The sequence below is a fragment of the Nothobranchius furzeri genome, chromosome 2 (assembly GCF_043380555.1).
Source record: "Nothobranchius furzeri strain GRZ-AD chromosome 2, NfurGRZ-RIMD1, whole genome shotgun sequence".
Taxonomy (NCBI): Eukaryota; Metazoa; Chordata; class Actinopteri; order Cyprinodontiformes; family Nothobranchiidae; genus Nothobranchius; species Nothobranchius furzeri.
Window position 1 is genome coordinate 72481012 of NC_091742.1, and position 20853 is coordinate 72501864.

A 20853-nucleotide genomic window follows, 5' to 3' on the forward strand; every position below is an offset into this window, starting at 1 on the left:
TAGGACGTAGGTTACATGCTGGGTTTCAATCAAAAAACCATCAGACTTCTGACTAAATAATGTCAGTCAAAAAAGTCTCAGGTATAAAGCCATCAGAAAAAACTGCTTCGCAGGAAAAAAAAAGTCAAACCAAAATCTTTTTGGAAAAAAGTTCTCAAACCAAAGGCCATCAGGAAAAAATTGTCAATCGAAAAGCTGTCAGGAAAAAATCGTCAAACTAAATGTCATCAGGAAAAAAGTTGTCAAGCCAAATTTAAAGAAAAAAGTTGTCAAACCAAATGTCATCAGGAAAATAGCAGTGAAACAAAAAAACTGTCAGGAAAAAAGTTGTCAAACATATAGTCATCAGGAAAAAAAAATGTCTCACAAAATGTCATCAGGATAATTGCTGCCAAACCAAAAAGCCTTCTGGAAAAGATTTGTCAAACCAAATGTGGTCAGGAAATAAGTTGTCAGACAAAATACTCTTAGATAGAAATGACTTCAGAAACACATGAAACACAATTCAGAAACTGCTGAATTTCTTCTTGTCTTTGTCCTTCACGTCTAAACTTAGGGCGTAGGTTACATGCTGGGTTTCAATCAAAAAACCATCAGACTTCTGACTAAATAATGTTAGTCAAAAAAGTCTCAGGAATAAAGCCATCAGAAAAAACAGCTTCAGGGGAAAAAAAAGTCAAATCAAAATCTTTTTTGAAAAAAGTTCTCAAACGAAAGGCCATCAGGAAAAAGTTGTCAATCCAAAAGCTGTCAGGAAAAAATTGTCAAACTAAATGTCATCAGGAAAAAAGTTGTCAAGCCAAATTTAAAGAAAAAAGTTGACAAACCAAAAGTCATCAGGAAAAAATAGTCACACAAAATGTCATCAGAAAAATTGCTGTCAAACCAAAAAGCCTTCTGAAAAAGATTTGTCAAACCAAATGTGGTCAGGAAATAAGTTGTCAGACAAAATACTCTGAGAGAGAAATGACTTAACTAGAGGAATCCAGCAAAGGGTGCCATTGTCACATGATGGTCGACTTGGTATGATGTCCTCAATGTGCAACAGCAGCAGCGTGGGCTTCTGAATGCATCACAGTAACTTTTAATTATTCTGCAATTTCTTGATACATTAGCTACTCTTAATCCTCTGAAGTCAATCCACACACCTGTGTGTATTTGCGAGCTGGTCACATTACTCCCATTGTTATTCAACCAGAAAACCACTTACGGTCATGATTACAGCTTATTTTGACAAAGGGGGCTTAAAACTAATTAACAGTTGTGATTTTACACATTTATCCAAGTAAAAGTAAGACACTTAAGGTAGATAATTCATGCCAAGATAAAGGTACTTTTGCACGATCTATCTGTGATAGATGCAGAGCAAAATCCTACAAACTGAGTTCTCTGCTGGCTCCGTCGTCTTTCACTGCACTTCACTGTAAGCTAGGACTCAGGAGTCAGGAAGAAAACAAGACCAAGCTTTTCCTATAGGCTGAGATATGAACCACATCACAAAATCACTCATAATTAGTTCACCCAGTCACTCAAAATTAATGGTATTAATTCTTTGTTTCTGGTGAGGATTATGGGGGAAAAGAAAGCTGCTGCATTGGCCGGGAATCGAACCCGGGCCTCCCGCGGTGAGAAGCAACAATTCTTTAAGAAACTTTATTTAAACCTCCTCAAAGTGCTATTGTTTTCTATTTGATTCTATAATACATAACTGGTGTTGTGTTACAAAGATAAGAGGATCAAATGAGCTTTACTACTAAGGAATAGTTTGTCTAGTTTGTTAATCAAACCAATAAATATAGATATGGGTTTAATAAAGGCAGATAGTCGAGTGAGGTTTGATGACAGCAATAAATATAACCCAGCCTCTCTTCATCTTGTTTGCAGTTGTATCTTTAGAATGTTGTAATGAGAAGAGAAGATGCACACGCACACACACGCACGCACGCTTACACACACACACACATACACACACACACACACACACACACACACACAGTTTTAGTGGGTTCATTTTTTGATAGAATTGTTATTGAAGTTAATCAGCTCCAGAACAAAGACATGATTATCAAAACTATGCAAGCAAATCTTAAAATATTTTATAATGTTGTGTCTAATCACTAAATCAAAAATGTCCTTGAACTTTACCAGGCGAAGATGCAGAGGAAAATGGTATTTTATCCAGGAAAGCTGAGCGTGTTTTTCCGTAAGGGGCCCCTTGGATATCTCCTGCAGGGGCCCTCTCCTGAAGCCAAGCGCATCAAGGATGACCCCAGTTTGCAGGACAGGTCTGTGTCCATAAAGGAGGACCTGGTACGGCAAAATGCTTTGGCCACAGTTCATAGGAGAGGAGGGGATACCACCGACATTACAGAGCTGCTGGGAGACTACATCCTTCAATTTGGAAAATATAAAGGAAAGTCTTTCAGGTGGCTTTTAGAAAATGATGTGGGATACACTTTGTACCTCATTAAGAACCGCCAGAAGGAGGAGGATTTGGGTCTCTGTAGCTCAGCTGAGGATCACAGCAAGGTCAGCCTGCAGACATTTGTAAAGTTTGCTCTTAGTTTTGCAGATCAAGTCTGTCCTCGGCTACGAGGCAGGTGTTGTCAAAACCTCTTGTGAAGATGAGCAGCAGGTTGGCTTTGGCTCCCGGGCCAAAAGCACATGGAAGGAAATCTGGGACAGTAGAGCTGATGGGTATGCTGACTTCATCTTGAAAAAGAGTTGCCTCTCCGGGACACGCATGAAGAAGCTGCAGCAGTACCTGCAGGGCAGACATCAATCTGCCTCAGCTTCTACACCCACTGAACAGGATACAAGTGTGCCACCTGAACCTCTGGGTAAGAAACTTGATTCATGTCTTGTTTCTCATTTTTGAAATGACAGAAACATGTAATATTTGACATTTATCTTGAACTGATATCATATTTGTCATTTTGTGTGCTGTAATCTTTGTCCGCACTACAGTAATGGACGAGGACAAAGAGTTGGAGAGCGCCATGTTGAACATCTCACCCTCTGACCTGCTGAGCACGATCAGTCAGTAACACTGTTAATACAGTCAGTTAATTCTTGAGTCTTACTTGCAGTTGTGTATCTCATTTCTAGATGTTTGCTTTTTTTGAGTGTGTAACCAGTTGCTGTAGCTGCAGCAAAAAGAGGAGAGGATGTGTCAAGAACACTTCCACAAGCAGAACTAGGTTTTTAAATGACAGGTTTCAGGACTGGAGAGTTGCCATCCAAAACTGAGCCATGACTTTCTGTGTTCTGCCTTTGCTTTTAGTTCTGGCCAGGTTCCTGTTCCAAGTGTGTCTCTTCCTACTGTTACACTAAAAGTCCTCAGGACTATGAATTGATTCCTGCTGAAAAGATGTGATTCCAGACACAGTGAGTATGTGTTATTTTTATTTTTTTGCATGTATTGTACACTAGGGTTGTCACGGTAACCAGTGTAGCGGTAAACCCCTGTAAAAAAGTTGACGATAATAACTGTCTTGTTTTTAAAAATATATATTATCTCGGTGGATTACCGTGGCTGCGGTGTAGGCGCGGTGACCCTTACCAGCCACCGTGTCATCTGCTGAAGTTGCCGGCGGCACATGCGCACTTTGTTGTTTAAAACCAAAACGTTCTTGAAGCTAAAGCTGAAATAACGGCCAAAGGAGAAGACGGCAGTGCTCAGGACATTTAATATCCCTCAAAGAAGACAACATGGGAAGTACGGGCGTTTTTTGGACATTTGAAGAATGCCGAGGGACATTTTATAGAAGACGGCTATCCTGTTTGCAGCACGTGCAGAAAAAGTGTCTGTGAAAGGCAGCAGTGCTTCAAATCTCATGACACATCTGTGTGACCATCACCCACAACTCTACAGTCAACGCAAGGCAAGCTAATGTTAGCGTTTTAGCTAAAATGCGTGATCCGAGGATTTGGGTTGAGGGAGAATGCAACGAGTCGCTATATAAAGCAGCCGCAGCGCCACTACCTGCATATAAACCGTGTCGCGGACACCCCCATATTGAAATGACGCTATGCATTAAGGGGCTCCCAGGGGCAGATAAGAGTTGGTCTCTCTCCGAGAATAATTATGAATTTAACAATAATTACTGCCTGATGACATTTTCCCATATCTGCAAAGCTCACTGGAAGGACACAAACCGAGGACAATATTTTCCTGATATACAGTTTATTACTCAAGTAAGGGTAAAAAAAAAGTATCTGATTAGAAGGCTGCTTGAGTACCATCTGATCTAATATTTTTAAAATGATAACATCAAACAGACAAAAAATAAGAAGTTATGGGCAAATATTGGTATTTTAAAGACTAAAGGGGAAAAATTTAAACAAATAAACATAATTACAAAATAACAAATTTTAGGCTAAATTTAGATACAAACTGAGGGCAATATTTTCCTGATATACAGGGTTTAGTTGTCTGAAAATGTAGCATGTTTAAGAAAATACCGCGATAATACCAAAAATCGTGATAATTTTGGTCACAATAACCGTGAGGTTAAATTTTCACACCGTGACAACCCTATTGTACACTAAAAACATTGAAGTGGGGGTTTGCACTATAAGTTGAATGCATGCTTGTGCACTGGGTGCTGTTACTCCTCCTGCTTAGGTATATGGTCAACTGAGCTCACGCGGGCTGCAAGACGGGAATGCAGGAGATGTGAGAGAAAATGGAAAAAAGACAAACTGCATGGCTCCCTGATTGCCCCAAGGGAAAGCTGGAAAAATTACCAGGAGTCTGTTTAAAAGGCAAAGACTGACTATTATTCAAACCTAGTCGCTTCTAATTGTAACAACTCTAGAATGCTTTATGCCTCAATTAATGTTGTGATAAATGTGGATAATGGTTTCCCTGCACAGCTCTCAGATGAGATGTGTACTAGTTTTCTTGGATTTTTTATTGAAAAGGTGGCATTGTTGCATTCTGCACTGTCAAGAGCAAATGTGCGAACTCCCTCATTTACTTTGGATAGACATTTAGAGTCTTTTCAGCCAGTATCCAGTGTTTCCCCTAGGAATTTTTCCAGCGGTGGCGCCCGGGTGGGGGGGGGGGGTGTTCTTTGGGGGTCTTGGGGGGAAATTGACACGTCTCTAAATAAAGTCAAATTTTCTAGTGCAGAGAGGAGACAACCCATAGAAGCACTAATTTGATCTCATTTCAGAGAATAGAACAGGTCAGATGCACCTAATAAATAAAATTACTAACAAACTCAGGAATCTGTTTCTTTGCTTCACTGTTCTGGTGCTGAGAATATCACTAATGCGGATCAAAGGAGATACACAAATGAATGCACCTCTTATTTATTATTTGGAAACTACATTTACTGCAGCTGGCAGAGGCAGAGATGGTTTCTATTGATACACGGAATTTACAGAATCATTTTAAATTTTAATAGGGGAAGACTGCAGGAGGGAGCGGTAAAATACAGGGGATCCCCAGCAAAAACAAGAAACTTTACGAGTCTGATGAAACCCGCTGGTTTTCCATCAGGCAGTCACGGGGCAGCTCCAACAACCCAGTGGCTGTGCTGAGTCAATGTTATCGAGCTCAGTCCGGCTCTGCAGAGGGTGAACGAGCCGAGGCGACGTCGTGCTCTGCTTAAGAAGAGGTGTTATTTTCCCACTTCAGAAGAAGCGTCCAACATGTTTTTACGCTTTCTCCTAGACATGTCACGTCACTAAGTTGTTAGCGCCACGCGCTAACACGTCAATAGTGCAGCGTAGACTGCTGGAGGTTTTAAGGGTTCAGATGAAACACCCGACCTCTCAGGCTGCTCACTCATCGATCTTAAGTTGTCGCTGTTGCGCTCACATCGTAATAAAGTATTAGATGCGGTTAAAGTCAGACATGAAAACATAAATAAATTTTACATGAATAAGTGATGCTTAGCCTGGTGGGGGGAGGAGAACCTGGCCTAATAAGCACTGGAGGAAACCCTGTCAAGATCGTCAACACTTGTTTATCTTAATGCTATTGAAACATGTAAACCAAAAAGCATTATATCCACTGCTACCTTTCTAATTTTAAACTCAGTAACTTATGCTGTAACTTCACCTTGCCCTGCCTACTCCTCCTTGCTGCCTGCCGGCTGTGATCACAAGCGACAACATAGTAGTTCCCGCTGCTTCTTCGGGAAACAGCGCAAAAAAAAAAAAAACTTGGGATCTTGTAGGCGTGGCGGTGGGATTCCAGCCGTGGTGGGCCGCTACGGCTACACCTATGTAAGGGAAACCCTGTAGGACTGTAAGCGTAAGGATGGGTGGGTTTAGTTCTGGATTCACACACCTGCAGTGGGGGGTCCCACAGGGTTCAATATTAGGACCACTGTTTTTGATTTACATATTGCCACTGGGGGACATCATGAGGAAGTATGGAATTCGATTTCATATGTATGCTGACGATTGCCAACTTTACTTACCCTTGGATTATAGAAGCGACTGTCCCATTATTACCTTAATGCACTGTCTAACTGAAGTTAAGTCATGGTTGACGGACAATTTTTTATGTCTGAATTAAAGCAAAACTGAGGCAGTGCTTTTTGGGTTACATCGTGATTTAGAGCAATCATAACTAGATTGTAGGGATATGAATGCCTACCTACGTTCTTCGGCGGTCAACTTAGGAGTGACATTAGATAACGCTTTCACCTTTGATGCACATGCGGTTGTATCGTCCTCTTTTTACCATTTGCGACGTCTGGCCATAGTGGTCCTTTTTAACTAGAAAGGACCTCGAGACTGTTGTGCATGCGTTTATCACCTCTCGTTTAGACTACTGTAACTCTGTCTTAATTGGGGTGAGACAGAGTACAGTAGCTCGTCTGCAGCTTGTGCAAAACGCTGCGGCAATATTCCTAGAAGGGAAAAGGAAATATGATCATGTGACACCCATCCGGGCAGATCTGCACTGGTTACCGGTTGTTTTTAGAGTGCATTTTAAAATTCTTTTATTGGTTTTTAAGGCATTGAATGGGATGGCACCAGAATATTTATCTGACTTGCTACAGCCATATATACCTAGTCGTTCGCTCCGCTCAGAGAGTAACCATATGCTTCTAGTCCCCGCAACTAGGCTCAAAACAAGAGGAGACAGGGCTTTTTCGGTAGCAGGCCCAAAATTGTGGAATGATCTTCCATTATCTGTGCGACTCTCCACGTCAGAGGTTTTTAAGAAGGCGCTGAAGACCCATTATCATTATCTGGCTTTTAAATGTGTGTGTTAACTGATGTTTTGTATTTTGCTGTTTTTAATTTTTTTTATTGGGTTCCTATATATTCTTTGTTTTTATCTTTTTAGTTTAGTCTTGTGCAGCACCTTGGTGACATGATATATGTCTGTAAGGTGCTTTTATAAATAAAGGTGATGATGATTAGTAAGAGGTTGTTTCTGACCTTTCCAGTATTATGTGTAAAGCTCTGGTAAGCAGGAAAAGTAACTGTGAGTTTGAGTTCATACTAACACCAACACCTGCACACTCTTAACTGCTGGAATAACTGATGCTTTTTCTGTTTTAGTCCCGTCTGCAATGCTGTCCAGACCTCCTCCTGATGCATCAGAGCAACTGGAAACTTCAACAGTTGATGGTGAGAAGATTCAAGCTCTGTTTTCTCAACTGTTTTTTTTTTTTTTATCAAGGCTACATGAAGACTTTTTTTCTTCACCTTGTTCTGGGCCCCGTCCCAACAAGTAAACAAGGGAAGACACCTGTGTCCCTAACACCAGAGCTGGCCTTCCTGGCTGTAATTAAGAGGACTTTCATTACTCATGTTTGTAAAGTATTTTGTCACTGATGTGTTTCTTACACTGTGAAATAGAAGCACTTTAACTTGACCCCCTATTATCACTGCCTTTTCAAGTGCATTCGTGGATGAAAGACCATGGTACATCGAATGTTTTAAGATGTTTATTGAAGAGTTTTAAGATTGATGGGCCTTTGTTCAGGAGAACCACAGCTGCTCCTCATTAAGCCATGTGGAGCAGTCTGGAGAGAGGAGAGTGTTACCTGAAACAACAAAAGGGTTTCTCAGGAAGTAGGAAAGCAATGGGGTTAAAATGCACAAAAGTTCAGTGTTAAACTAAGTAAAGTTTAAAGTGTGTTCACTCACCTTTCTTCCTGTTTCCTCACCAGGGTGTTCGGGCAAATCTTTCCACGGGGGTCAGAGCACAATTTAAAGGTTCCGGTTGAGGCCAGGAGGAGAGTGGGGGAAATATTCCAATGGGGTTTCTAATGGGTGTTTTAATCTGGTGTTTAGATGCAAATTAGGATTTTTATATTTGTATTTTTGTATATATAGGTAATGGGTTATGAAAATATTTGTATTTAAATAAAGTTGAGAAATATTTGGTGAGGGTAGCAGAGGAGCTCCCCTGGTGAGCTGGGTTAGTTGGTTTAGCCCTTTTAGCAGCAGGGCATATAAGGCTGCATGTTTTCATGCTCATGTGAATTGTTGCTGCCTGTACCAAGACAGCTAGTGAAAAATAAACCACTCTGCATGACCTGCCAAGTTCCTGCCTCAGTGTCATTGCTCCTGAAATCCAGCCATTTAAGGTTGTCTTGTCTATATGACACTGGCAAAGGAAACATCAAGCTTCACGGAGCCTGGAGTCGTCTCAGTAGATCTTCACTAATATTGTACTAAACATCTGTTTATTGCTGAGAATTACACAACTGTGTCAAATGATTTGATCCGATCCACCATTATTCCCAAAACAGAAAGATGGTTCCGTTTTTCAGATTCAAACACAAGATCTTCTGGCTCCTCTGCACAGAGAATGCTTGATTTTGAAGACAGAGGTGAAAAGGGTGAGTGGAAATAGACAGCTTCTTTTGATTTTTATTTTATTTTATTTTATTTTCTTTAGCTTTATCATTTGTTCCACACATTCTTTAACATTTGTTTTGACTGAAAGGACTCTAAAATCATCTGTCTTTTTGAATATCCGTTTCCTCAGCCTCTGCACCTGCTCCTTTGCTCTTGCCTGACCGGGACCTTGATATGAACAGCTGGAGCTGTTCTCAGCACCAGGAACTGTGGATAAAGACAGAACTACAGGATCTCGGACTGTGGCCTGGCTCTTGTCCCGTTCACGTCGTTGGGAATGCAGTTTCCCTCTGGCGTCTTCCTCCACAACCAGAGCTGATAGACACAGTGGCTGACCTCCCATCACCCAACTTCTTCCAGCTGCACCCATTTTTCATCTGGAAGCCTGAAAGCAACATGATCAGACTGAGGAACAATTACATCCTGCCCTGTCTTCATGGGTGTCATCATCCTCATGTGGTCTCTGCTGGCGTGGGTAGGCCTCGGGTGATTGTTGGCACCGGTGGACAGTATTACATCTTTTCCTCCAGACTTTGTTGCAAGTCTTACCGGACAAACTGGTTTGCAGACAGTCCCCGGTGGCTGCAAAAAGCTGCCCATCCACTTCAAACATTCTGCCTGCATTCCTGACTTATAAGAAGGCCATCTGCAAGTCTGTAATGGATGAGCTGAGGTGCACGGGCAAATCATCAGACATGGCAAACCAGGTGAATTAACTCATGCATCTCAAATATGAGCAAGCTCACCTGGCATACCTGCAGGCAATCGAGAGCATTTGGGATGCTGAGGCAGGGATTTATGGACAGAAGACCATTGGGCAGTTTGTGAGAAAGGAAAATGCACCTCATCCTTTTGGCTCATATGCAGATGGCAGTGGGTCATGTGGAATTTCTGTTTCCAGCTTCTACCTCACTGACTGTCTGCTGGAAGAGTACAGATGCCAAGAGCCAGCCATGTCCAGGCTCCTTCAAGGTTCTTTTGGACAAATCTTCAGGTCTGACCACACCAGAAAAGTTGCACGCAAAGTGACACTGCGATCATGAACAAAAACTTGTTGATCGTTTCCTGGGTGATGGTTCAGTCTGAGGCTGAGAAGTCCTTGCAACCGATGTACGAGGGAGTGGCCTGTCACGCTGAGCAGGAGGTTAGGACCCAAAAACGCAGATCACTCGAGGCAGGAGCGGATGTAAAAATAAATCCTTTATATAAAGGAGGATGCGCCAAAGTCCCAAGGCACAACATAAATCAGACTTAATCCCAAACGCACTGAGCGGTCAAAAAACAAAACAGAAGCTCACACATGAGCACGGATTCATGCAAACTCGAGAGGGAACAGAACAACGCGGACACATTTAATGGACCAACAAACAATGAGGGACAAGACAGGGTTTTTAAACACAGAGGGAAGCAATCAGGGGAACAGGTGACAGGTGTGAGGAGTGAGGTCTAGAGGGAAGACAGGTGTCATCAATAAACTAAATGGGGAAAGAACAAGCAGAGGGGAAGATAAACCATAACCTATAACTAAACCTAGAAACTAAGGGCAAAGATACTTTTCTAATAAATTAGAAAATATTGGAAGGAATTCATGAAACTGTTATAATATACAGTGATGCAAAAGGAAAAACTTTAGGAAGAAGTGTTTATTGTTTATCAAGGTAATGACCAGGGGCCTCATTTATCATTCATGAACCCGGTAACACCACCAGCAACAGAAGCTGGTAGAGATCCGGACGTTTAAAAATCAGCTTTGGTGTAAAATGAAACGCTGTTTACAACATGAAGTTATGAATCCAGAGGGGTGAATTTAGGCAAAGTCAGCAACATGTTTACATCGGTGAACAGCTGCAGAGAGAACGTAAGCTAACGTTGGTAAGCTAGTTAACATACCGCTCTCTATGAGCCCCGGCTAGATGAGCTACTTCTTCTGATAACTGAACTGGGCATGAACTAGTTGGAGGAATGCTGGAGGAGTTTTGTTTTTGTTTTGATCGCAAAAACAATTTCAGGCTCTACTTTTCCCTTTGTTTAGTACTCGTGTCGCTCACTGTTTACATGCTTTTGCCGTCCACCATGGTGGACCCACGTGATTATGTGACGTCAGTGCAAAGGGTCAATAGCTGGCCTTCCCCTCCTTAATCTTCTTTCATGTTCTACCGTGTATGTTAACTGTAAAGTGAAGTAAATAAAGATGACAAATGATCTCAAATTGTTAAAGCATCACTCTGGTAGCCTTCTGTAGTTGCTTAACTTGCAAACATTAACTAAAATATTTAGTGAAGTTTTTACCATTTTCAAGATTTTTTCAGCTTCTCATAAGCCTTCAGCTTGTCCATTCCCTGTAACATGAAGAAGGTGATTATCGCAGAATAATTGAAACTTACCATTGTGCAGTTAGAAGCCCAATAAGCTGCTGTTGCACATTGATGACATCATGCCAAGTTAGCTGCGATGTCACAATGACATCCTCTGCTGGATTATTCTAGTTTAGCAGTTTTTATATGAGAGCATTTTGTCCGAGAACTTTTTCCTGTCAGCTGACATTTCTCTTCTTTACACTTTTACATTAGTTCAGAGGTACTTCCATAGACTAAATATCTGCACCAATCAACCTGAGCATCTAGCCTCCTTTAGCAGCTTTTCAAGGGCTTAAATCAAACATCTGATGTGTAGCAGAGTGGCGAAGCGGAAGCGTGCTGGGTCCAAAACCCAGAGGTCTATGGATTGAAACCATAACTCCATTAGTAAATCTTAATAGTAACTACCACTAAATATGAAGATGATAAAATAAGGCTACACATATTTTATTTTAAATGTTTTTTAGATAACAGCTTTGTATTTTGGTAAATGAAACAAAGAAATTTCAATTTTACAGGAAATAAATGTTAAAATTGTTGCTCAATGTGTTTTTTTCATTTATCTTTTATTTACTTTTACAATAATCAGTAAAGTAATTGCAAATACCTACATGAGAATGTTGTCCTGAAATAAAACGGTGGATAGTCTACATTGTGGAGGCTGCACTGATATAGCCAGGAGACTGATAAGTTGCTCCTCTTCTTCTGGACATTTATGCAATAATTCCACCTGAAGGTGGGTTAAAATATAACACAATATCTCTATAATTGATTACTTCTCATTTTGATAACAGTGAAACTAATTAAAAAGATTATTTTAAACTTGTGCTACAACAAAAAATAAAAACGCGTTCAGTTTGGGCGTCTCACCTTCAAAATAACCGTTTAAATGATTCTAACTCATTCCCTATAGCTTCTTCCTGTTTTTCTTTTTTTTGTATTTTTTATTCATTTATTTATTTCGTACATTTCTATTCTCTGTCATGAATAAACTAAAGAGTAAAAAAATAATCACTGATTAAAAATCCATCCATTCTCTTCTGCTGACTAAAACGATGCAACGGATAAATAGAAACTATAGAGCTTTTAAGAGTTCTGCCTCAAAGTCCTTGAGTCTTGAACTTTTTAGCAAACCCTTTCTACCAGCTTGAGGCATTTATTTAGCTTTAGTGATGGTAAAAGATTATATCCTCCCAACTATGATACAAAACTATTTAAGTTAGACACCGTGTTATCTGGTTAACATCAAAGTATACAGTATTTTTATTTTGCCGCTTATTAATTCACAATTTAATTTAAACTGGCAACTGCTGCTATTTATTTTGTCCACTAGAGAGTCCCTATTCAGCACATTAATGCGTCAAACTCCAGATAAAGAAAACAAAATCGTTTGCACATGACCTTGCCTGTACCTCACTCTGATATCGGATTTGGATACTTGAACTTCTGTGATGGTACTTAATTGTCTGTGTCGTTTTGAGGAGAGGAGTCGAATTCACAGACAGAAGAGCTCCCAAAGCTGGCACCGAGACAACCCCGCCCCATCCCCGTCATCGCAGCATAGGCTGCTCCGTCTCCAGTTTTCCCAACAGCAGAATCTTCTGCGATTCCCTAATCCTCCAACATTTTAAATAAAAACCTTCTTTGATGTTTTACTGCAGTGGTCTGGCTAAATTTCTGGGTCTTTCTGGATTATTCTCATTACAGAAAATCATGTTCCAGTGCCTGAGCCAGTGACCACTGGCAATTTAGGAATGAAAAACATTGTGAATGCATTTAGTGGATAAACAGTTTTTTCAACCATACAATCCAAATAACAGGAGGGGAGTTTACTATAGCAACAAAGTAAAAGTATCCAAAGCTTTTTATTTCCTTAAAGCTAAATGGTCATACTTTTTCCCACAACACTGAAAGAAGGCTCTGCTACAATTAAAATAATTTTTGAACATTAAACTTCTGGAGGCAGGTGTTGCAGATTTGCAACGTTAAAACCTACCTACCTGGTTACTCCACATACGTATTTCATGAGCATTTTTTAACTCAGAAGTACCCCTGAAAGACTTAGTAGTTCGTCCTTTTATCAAAACTTATTTTGAACCTGAGAGGGTTAAGGGAGTAAATAAGATAAATAGGACACAGCAGTAAATGCCTGATAATGGAGAGAGACCTGACCACTACACCCACCTACTCAGTTATCCAATCCAATTTTATTTGTATAGCGCATTTAAAAACAGCATGTCAGCTGACCAAAGCACTGCACAGAGTTAAACCTAAAAAGCCATTCAAATTTCCATACATATACATAAAACACAATTAAAAACTGTCATAAAATAGAAACACTTAAAACAAAAATTAAAACAGCCAATAAAAACAGAAGCTGTACACGAGTTCTTTGGTTTTTTTGTGAGTGCAAGTTCAGGATGGCAGGCAAAACAAGAGTTAATAAAATAAAAGACAGAAAAGTTATTTGTATATGTGCCCTTCTGGATTCAGTATAGAAATGGTACTTTAAGGTAAAAACATCTTAAGACATGCCCTCCCTAAAGCAATCTAATTGTCTTCATTTTTTGTTAGCAATGAAATACAAATACAAATCTGGTTTCCATAACAAACAGTGGTATTCACAGGCTTGTTATCAAGCTTATGAAGGAGAAATAATGGGCTTTTTTACTCATTTTTTTCAGTTAACCAAAGAAGACACACAGCCATCTTCACAAACTGACTGATATGACTTGAACTTAAGTAAAGAAATTCATTTAGACAAGTATGAAGATGTGTCTGTGTTCATCAGATCTTTTTAGTGTTCTCCTTGTCTCAGCACAATGGTCACTGTTTGAAAATTTTTTTCTTTCTGTGCAGGAATGTTGCTGTGAAGGCGTTTCATTCCACAAACAACAAACTCCATCAAGCAGTGCTCCATAAAAGCACAAACGTGAGACAACACCCACATGTCAATTGCCAGAGAAATTCATGTTTCAAGCCAACAATTTGTTAGTCATGCAGGCAGCGTCCTCCAAAGGTCACGCAGCAGTTAGATAATCAGTGTAATGACACTGTTCATACTGTTGTAAACAGTGCAGCAACATCTCAAAATATCCAGAGTTTTTAGGGATGTTAAACTGGTGCATCATGTGCCTGGTAGGGGTATTTACTTTCACTCAACTGCAGACGTGAAGATTTATTAAAGATCTACTAGATGCCTAAAGTGACGCAACTTCATAAAATCCGATCAGACCAAGACGTGCTCAGAGACAAAAGTGGAAACAGTGATGCACTTATGCAGCCAAGATGGCAAAATGGAGAACCAAAACTGGGGTTTGGCAAAGGTCTGCTTCATTAATCCGTATGTCTAACAAATGAAACTGTTAATAAAGTTACGTTCTAGACACTTGGACAACTTTGTGTGAACAGAATTTGAGCACTCATTTTGGCAAAGCCGATTAGAGTTGTTACATCAGATGTTGGGATCAGATTCAGATTTCAAGACTTACAAATCATGTGATTTGCAAAGAGGTGAACAGACGGACTGCTCTCACCAACCCAATAAATCAGATGAAAACCACAAACTCAGGGTGTTCAACTTTTTCTCTTTGGTCTGACATAAATTTAAAAAAAAAGATGATTAAACTGTGATAACTAATTATTTTCAAGTTGGAAATTGCACTATTTGAAAGATCTGTTGTCGTGTATGCAGAGTGGTTCAAGCTGAAGCGGCAAATCTGCAAAACAAGCTAACTTTTAAACACAATCACAGTCGCAACTTCAAATGGTGTTTTTCTGTTTGGAACTCTGGTAGTTTGTCCTAAAGTTGAAATGTAGAGAAGTAGAGAACCTCTCACACTAGTGGTGTTCTGTTGCTAAATATGCAAGTGTGTAATGAATAAAGGACCCAGGTAAATGTGGAAGTGTGGTGGTTCAGTGACACAGACCAACGAATGGTGCAATTGTTGGGTTCGGTTCAAGCTGTGTTATTGGCTGAGGTTTTAAACAAATGCAAGGTAACTTTATTAATGATTTTCCTTTCTTTTTATCTCCAAAATATATTCATACCGATACAATGTTGGAACGTTTAGTAGTGTAGGAAAATCCTAAACTAAATAGGGGAGGAGGACTCAGGTTTCACCTATCCACTACCTAAAATGCAGCTCTGAATCCCAAACAGTTTCAGTCTAGGTCACACCCTCCTGCATCTAATCAACACAACTCCCACACAATAGAGGCTAACGTCTCATCAAGAGGTAGGGAGGAGGGTGTTCATAGGTAGATTCTGCACAGCTTATAAACTTGACTCTCCCATATTCCAGTAAGAATTGACAAAGCTCCTTGGATGAGAATGTCTTCAAGAAACCAAAGAAGTCCAGTTGCCTTCATTTAAAACGCCTTTAGAGGCTTCTAAAGTAATTATTAAAAATCACATCTACTGATATTTGGTCTTAATCAATGATTTATCAATTAATTATGACCAGTTCATTGGCATGAACAAACAAACCTGTAGTAAACAGGTAAACACATTAGAACCATCAGACACCGAGTCCCAGCGTGACACGTGCTCAGCCAGGTTCATCAGATTTCCATCTTCCAAGAAGGAGGTCATTAAATGGGTCAAGAGGAAACATGGACCCATGCCCAGCATTTCTCTCAGGACTCTGAAACAAACAAGCATATCATGCGACTCTGAGCCCATCCCTCGACCCCCATGGGGATGAAGAGGCCACTCACAAGTCGGTAAACATGTGTAAGCAATGGGTGTGACTGATCGCTGAGCACCCCAGTTATAATATGTCCCTCACTCTGTGAGCTGAGATGAAACGTGTTGACGTGTAAGATCTCAAGTGCCTCCTCTAGATTCACAAGCATTAGTTGCAGGAGAATAAAAAGGAACTTAGATGCATTTCGATGAAGCCTAAAAAGCTATGCTAACTATGGTACCTCTGCTTGTCACTTGCCTCAATCCTAAATTTTAAGGGAATTCATTTGGTCTGAATATAGTTCTGAAATTAGTAAGGTGGGCTTTTCTCTAGGGGTACATGGGAATGCAGAAATAGTTACATTGACTGATGGCCATGCAAAATTTTCCTGTGTTTTGGTTTCGTTCAGACTTCCAAAGAGGCAGCTGATTTGAGATGAAAACATGGTGCGACTTCCAGATCCAGAATGGCATACAGGTGGTGGATATAAACTAACCATCACAGTGATCGATAAATTACAGAACAATGTAACGGTCGGGTCTGGGTAGTATGGACTGGTATGTTCTGGTATGGGTCTAGAGGTTTTCTGGCAAGCGTTTCTATTGCAATCCAGATTCCAGTTGCCAGGCGGGCTAGTGTAATGCGTCACGCGCGATTTCTGCCTTAGCGTAACACAGTGCGACGAGAACACGCCAAAACACAACAACAATGGACTCCAGGCAGCAGTGCGTTCTTTCTGTTCTTGGTGTTTGGTATATTCTTTACACCCACATCACGATAGCATTTAGAGCTATGCTGTGCGCATCGAGGAGGAGGGCAGCTGAAAGGCGACGGCGCTTTCTGAAATTAATATTGGACACGAGGCATAACTTTCTGCTGTTAAGACAAAGACGGAGGCGCCAGGTGGTAAGTAACTTCTAATGGTGTAATACATGTGTCACGATCTGCCCCTGCCCGCCTGACTGTGTTCCTCTCCTGCCATGATTACCCTTATTGTTCTCACCTGTCCCTTGTTTACCTGCCCACGTTTCCCTAATTAGCCCTCTGTATTTATACCACCTGTTTTGCCCCTGTCCTTTGTCAGATCATTGTTGTTGTTTGTTGGTGTTCCTGTTCATCCCATCCTGCCATTAAACCATTTTTACTTTTTCCGAAGCCTGCATTTTTACCTCCTGCTCAGCTCATCCACACATGGTCCACCATCTCCACCTCCTACACCGTGACAGAATGATCTGACCAAACCTGGACCTGTGGTGAGCTAACACCTGATCCCTGGAGGATTTATTTTTTGCTTTTTCTCCTTTAGCAGAAGGAGATTCTGGCCCAGGGTGTTGGTGCATCCTACCTGTTCTCCGGGGTGGTCAAGCCTCTGGGTGGGTTTCGGCGCATCCAGTCCGTTTCCTGTGGTGGTCGAGCCCTTCTCTTCTCCTGCTTTCTGTCCCCGTCCTGTTTTTCTCATGGAAGCTGCGGATCCTGGAGCTTTGAAGGAGTTACACCCCCTACGCACGCCATCATTCTCCGGGGTGGTAGGGCTGGTCTCCCCGCTCTTCTCCTGCTTCCCTGCACCCAAGCCTCTGCCTGAGACCCAGCGAATCATGCTGTGCACCTGCTCGGACCGGTTGTCGAGTACCTGCCGCCGAGCTGGGTTTCCTCGCGTCGCTCCTGCTGTTCGTCCACTTCCTGGTCCACGCTGTGGGGCTTATGCCTGCAGGTCTCGTGCTGCTGCGGCCTCTGCTGGGTCCCGCGCCTGCTCCTGCGGTTCTCTGCCTGGGTCACACGCCTACTGCTGCAGTCCCTGCTGGGTCCCACGCCTGCTCCTGCAGTTCTCTGCTTGGGTCCCACGCCTGCTCCTGCAGTTCTCTGCCTGGGTCCCACGCCTGCTCCTGCAGTTCTCTGCCTGGGTTTCTCGTTCCAGTCAAGTCTTCACGTTCCAGTCAAGTCAAGTCCCGTTCCAGTCAAGTCAAGTCCCGTTCCAGTCAAGTCAAGTCCCGTTCCAGTCAAGTCAAGTCTTGTTCCAGTCAAGTCCCGTTCCAGTCAAGTCAATTCTTGTTCCAGTCAAGTTCCGTTCCAGTCGAGTCAAGTCTTCGAGTCCCCGTCTCCTATGTTGTGTAGCCTTGTGGGCGTCTGGTATCCGCCCTTAAGGGGGGGGGGGGGGTACTGTCACGATCTGCCCCTGCCCGCCTGACTGTGTTCCTCTCCTGCCATGATTACCCTTATTGTTCTCACCTGTCCCTTGTTTACCTGCCCACGTTTCCCTAATTAGCCCTCTGTATTTATACCACCTGTTTTGCCCCTGTCCTTTGTCAGATCATTGTTGTTGTTTGTTGGTGTTCCTGTTCATCCCATCCTGCCATTAAACCATTTTTACTTTATCCGAAGCCTGCATTTTTACCTCCTGCTCAGCTCATCCACACATGGTCCGCCGACTCCACCTCCTACACCGTGACAACGTGTCGTTATAATCTCTGAGGGGGTGTCTAGGGCAACTATCAAAAAAGAAAAACTAAAAAAAAAGCACTAAAATCAAATGGTTTGGTTGTATATTGATCGTTTTTAAGACATGCTAAACATGAAAGGCCAACACCTAACTAAGTTTCAAACAGCTTCTGCACACATGGTGATGCTAGTCAACACGAGGGCCTGAATCCTTCACTCTTTACTTCCTGGGCATTTCATAGATAAGTTGTGCAGCTATATTTAAATTATTATAATTAATTATATAGATAATTACAAGTGTAATGATTTGAAGTTGTATATTTATATACTGTAATTAGATAATTTAATTACCTGATTTTGTATATTTATACAAATCTAAATAATCAATCAGAAGTGGTCGTTTTTATCATCAGGGAGTTTACTTCCACACTTTGTATTGACTGAGAGACAAGAAAGAGAGAAAGTTGGGATCGTTCAAGAATCTTTAATTTCTATAATTATAAATTCTTACAATCTACCAGGACTAGGGCTGCTCAATTAATCGAATTTTAATCACGATTACGATCTGAGTTTTGAACGATTATAAAAAACTAAACAAGCCGATTATTTGCTCCTCCCACTTGCGCTGCCCTGAGTTGCAAATGAAGCGCTCCTCCCACAGTGTTGCTAACTTAGCGACTTTGACGCTATTTCCAACAGCTTTTCAGACCCCCTTCTTGACTTTTTAAATCCTAAAAGTACCTAGCGAACATCTCAGAAACATCTCTGGTAACCCTTAGCTACTTTCTGGATAACTGTCGTCGACGTTTCCTGCAGGTTAGCTAAACACTCCGGACCGTTCTTCAGGACATTAGGAAAGGGAATGATGTAGTGATGTGTCGGTCGCTAAAGAAACAGTTATATGGCTCACTGTTGGATTAACCAGAGTGAGTGACACACACACCGCACCTGCGGACTCCTGAGCCGCTAAAAACGGCTAAATGTGCGCGTGCGGCACGCTAAACACACGTGCAGCTTGCCCCTGATTGCTGTGAGACTGGGTTGGGGGGTGGGGGGTGCAGCTGTGGTTGGGACAATTATTACATTAACTGATGGACGACTTGTAAATAAATAGTTTATAAATAAGGTAGAAATAAGTTCCTCACGCTGATAACTAATAACTAATCTCTCTGAGGACACGGTGCTAGTGCACTCTCCTACAGCACCTTGACATGACTCAATAAATGCTATGCAGCATTTTGTGAACATCAATTTATTAGCATTTATTTGTTATAAATGCCACTGTATAATTCTTACTGTCAGTATTTGCAAGATATTGGTATTTGGGTCTGTACTGGTTAGACTTAAATGAGTTAAACCAAGGTCTATAGCCCTTGGGTCATAGACTAGGAGCTATAAGTATATTGGTCTTTTTATACTGGGAATCAGGAGTTATTTTAGTGATCATCTTGTTTCTTATTTATTTTTGTTCTGATTGTGCCCTGAGCTATTTTATGACTGAATAAAAACAAATAAAATCAGAATAAATAGAAAAATCGTCCTAAATAATCGTGATCTCAATTTCAGTCACCATAATCATGATTATTATTTTGGCCATAATCGAGCAGCCCTAACCAGGACTATCTCAATGATGGATGCATATGGATGTAGATGGTTCGGTTTGGTGTGTGTGTGTGTGTTTTGTTCAGAATCTCTAGGCTGAGTAGCGGATCTGGTTTGTTATGACTAGGCTACCACGAGGCTTCAGAAGCTGATGACATGAGCCGCCATTTTGTGCCGTGACCACGTACCGTAGGGAGTTTCCCATGTAGATCAGGAATTGCCAGGTCCTCGGACCTTCATGGGTACTGGAGCTGGTTGAAACAGCGGTCGCAGCACACACCGCCCGTCTGAGGATAACTCCGGTTGTAGTCGGCAGGCGTCAGCAAGTTCACTCTTATTTTGAAGGGAAGTCGTTTCGTTGGTACAAACGACGCAAAATCTCCAGCTTGACAGATTTCAGCTCAAAGTAGGAAGTACATCTGGCCAGTCTGCACTTTCAAGTGATGACGATGGAAATCCTTAGGAACTCGGATGTCCTGGAGCTGAGTTTAATACGTAACTGCTGAAAGTCGAACGTAACGTGGAACTGACTTAAAATGGCGTTGCCTTCTTTTTATATCTCCCAGTTGTTTGAGAATCTTAGTAAACCGGATTGGACTACTTTCATAAACAAACCAGATTCTGCCCTACCACAGACGAAAGTTCTGATTGGTTGAAAACAATGTGTCATGCGTTTCCATGGTAATGCATATCAGTGTGTCTGGGCAGCCCTGTTTATTCATTTAAACACATAACTCATGACATCTTTATTTCACAGATCATTCACCTGATTATTAATGATCAACAAATGCTTTGATTAGCTTATCACAAATAAAGTACTTTGATTAATCCATCAAAAGCGTTCTTCTTCTGTTCTTCTGTCTCTTCTCCTGGAATGTAAACATACTGAACCAAGCGTCCGACCTTGGCGGTGTTACTGTGTGAAGGGG

General features: G+C 41.4%; 1 protein-coding gene across 1 annotated transcript; it reads left to right on the forward strand.

Annotated features, from left to right (window-relative positions):
• The first annotated feature begins 16771 nt into the window (after nt 1-16771).
• On the forward strand, nt 16772-18146 carry LOC139066299 (uncharacterized). Its single transcript, XM_070548737.1, has 2 exons — nt 16772-16792; nt 17196-18146. Exon 2 carries the CDS (start codon nt 17344-17346, stop codon nt 18025-18027), a length of 684 nt encoding a protein of 227 aa, XP_070404838.1. The 5' UTR covers nt 16772-16792; nt 17196-17343; the 3' UTR covers nt 18028-18146.
• Nucleotides 18147-20853: the final 2707 nt, after the last annotated feature.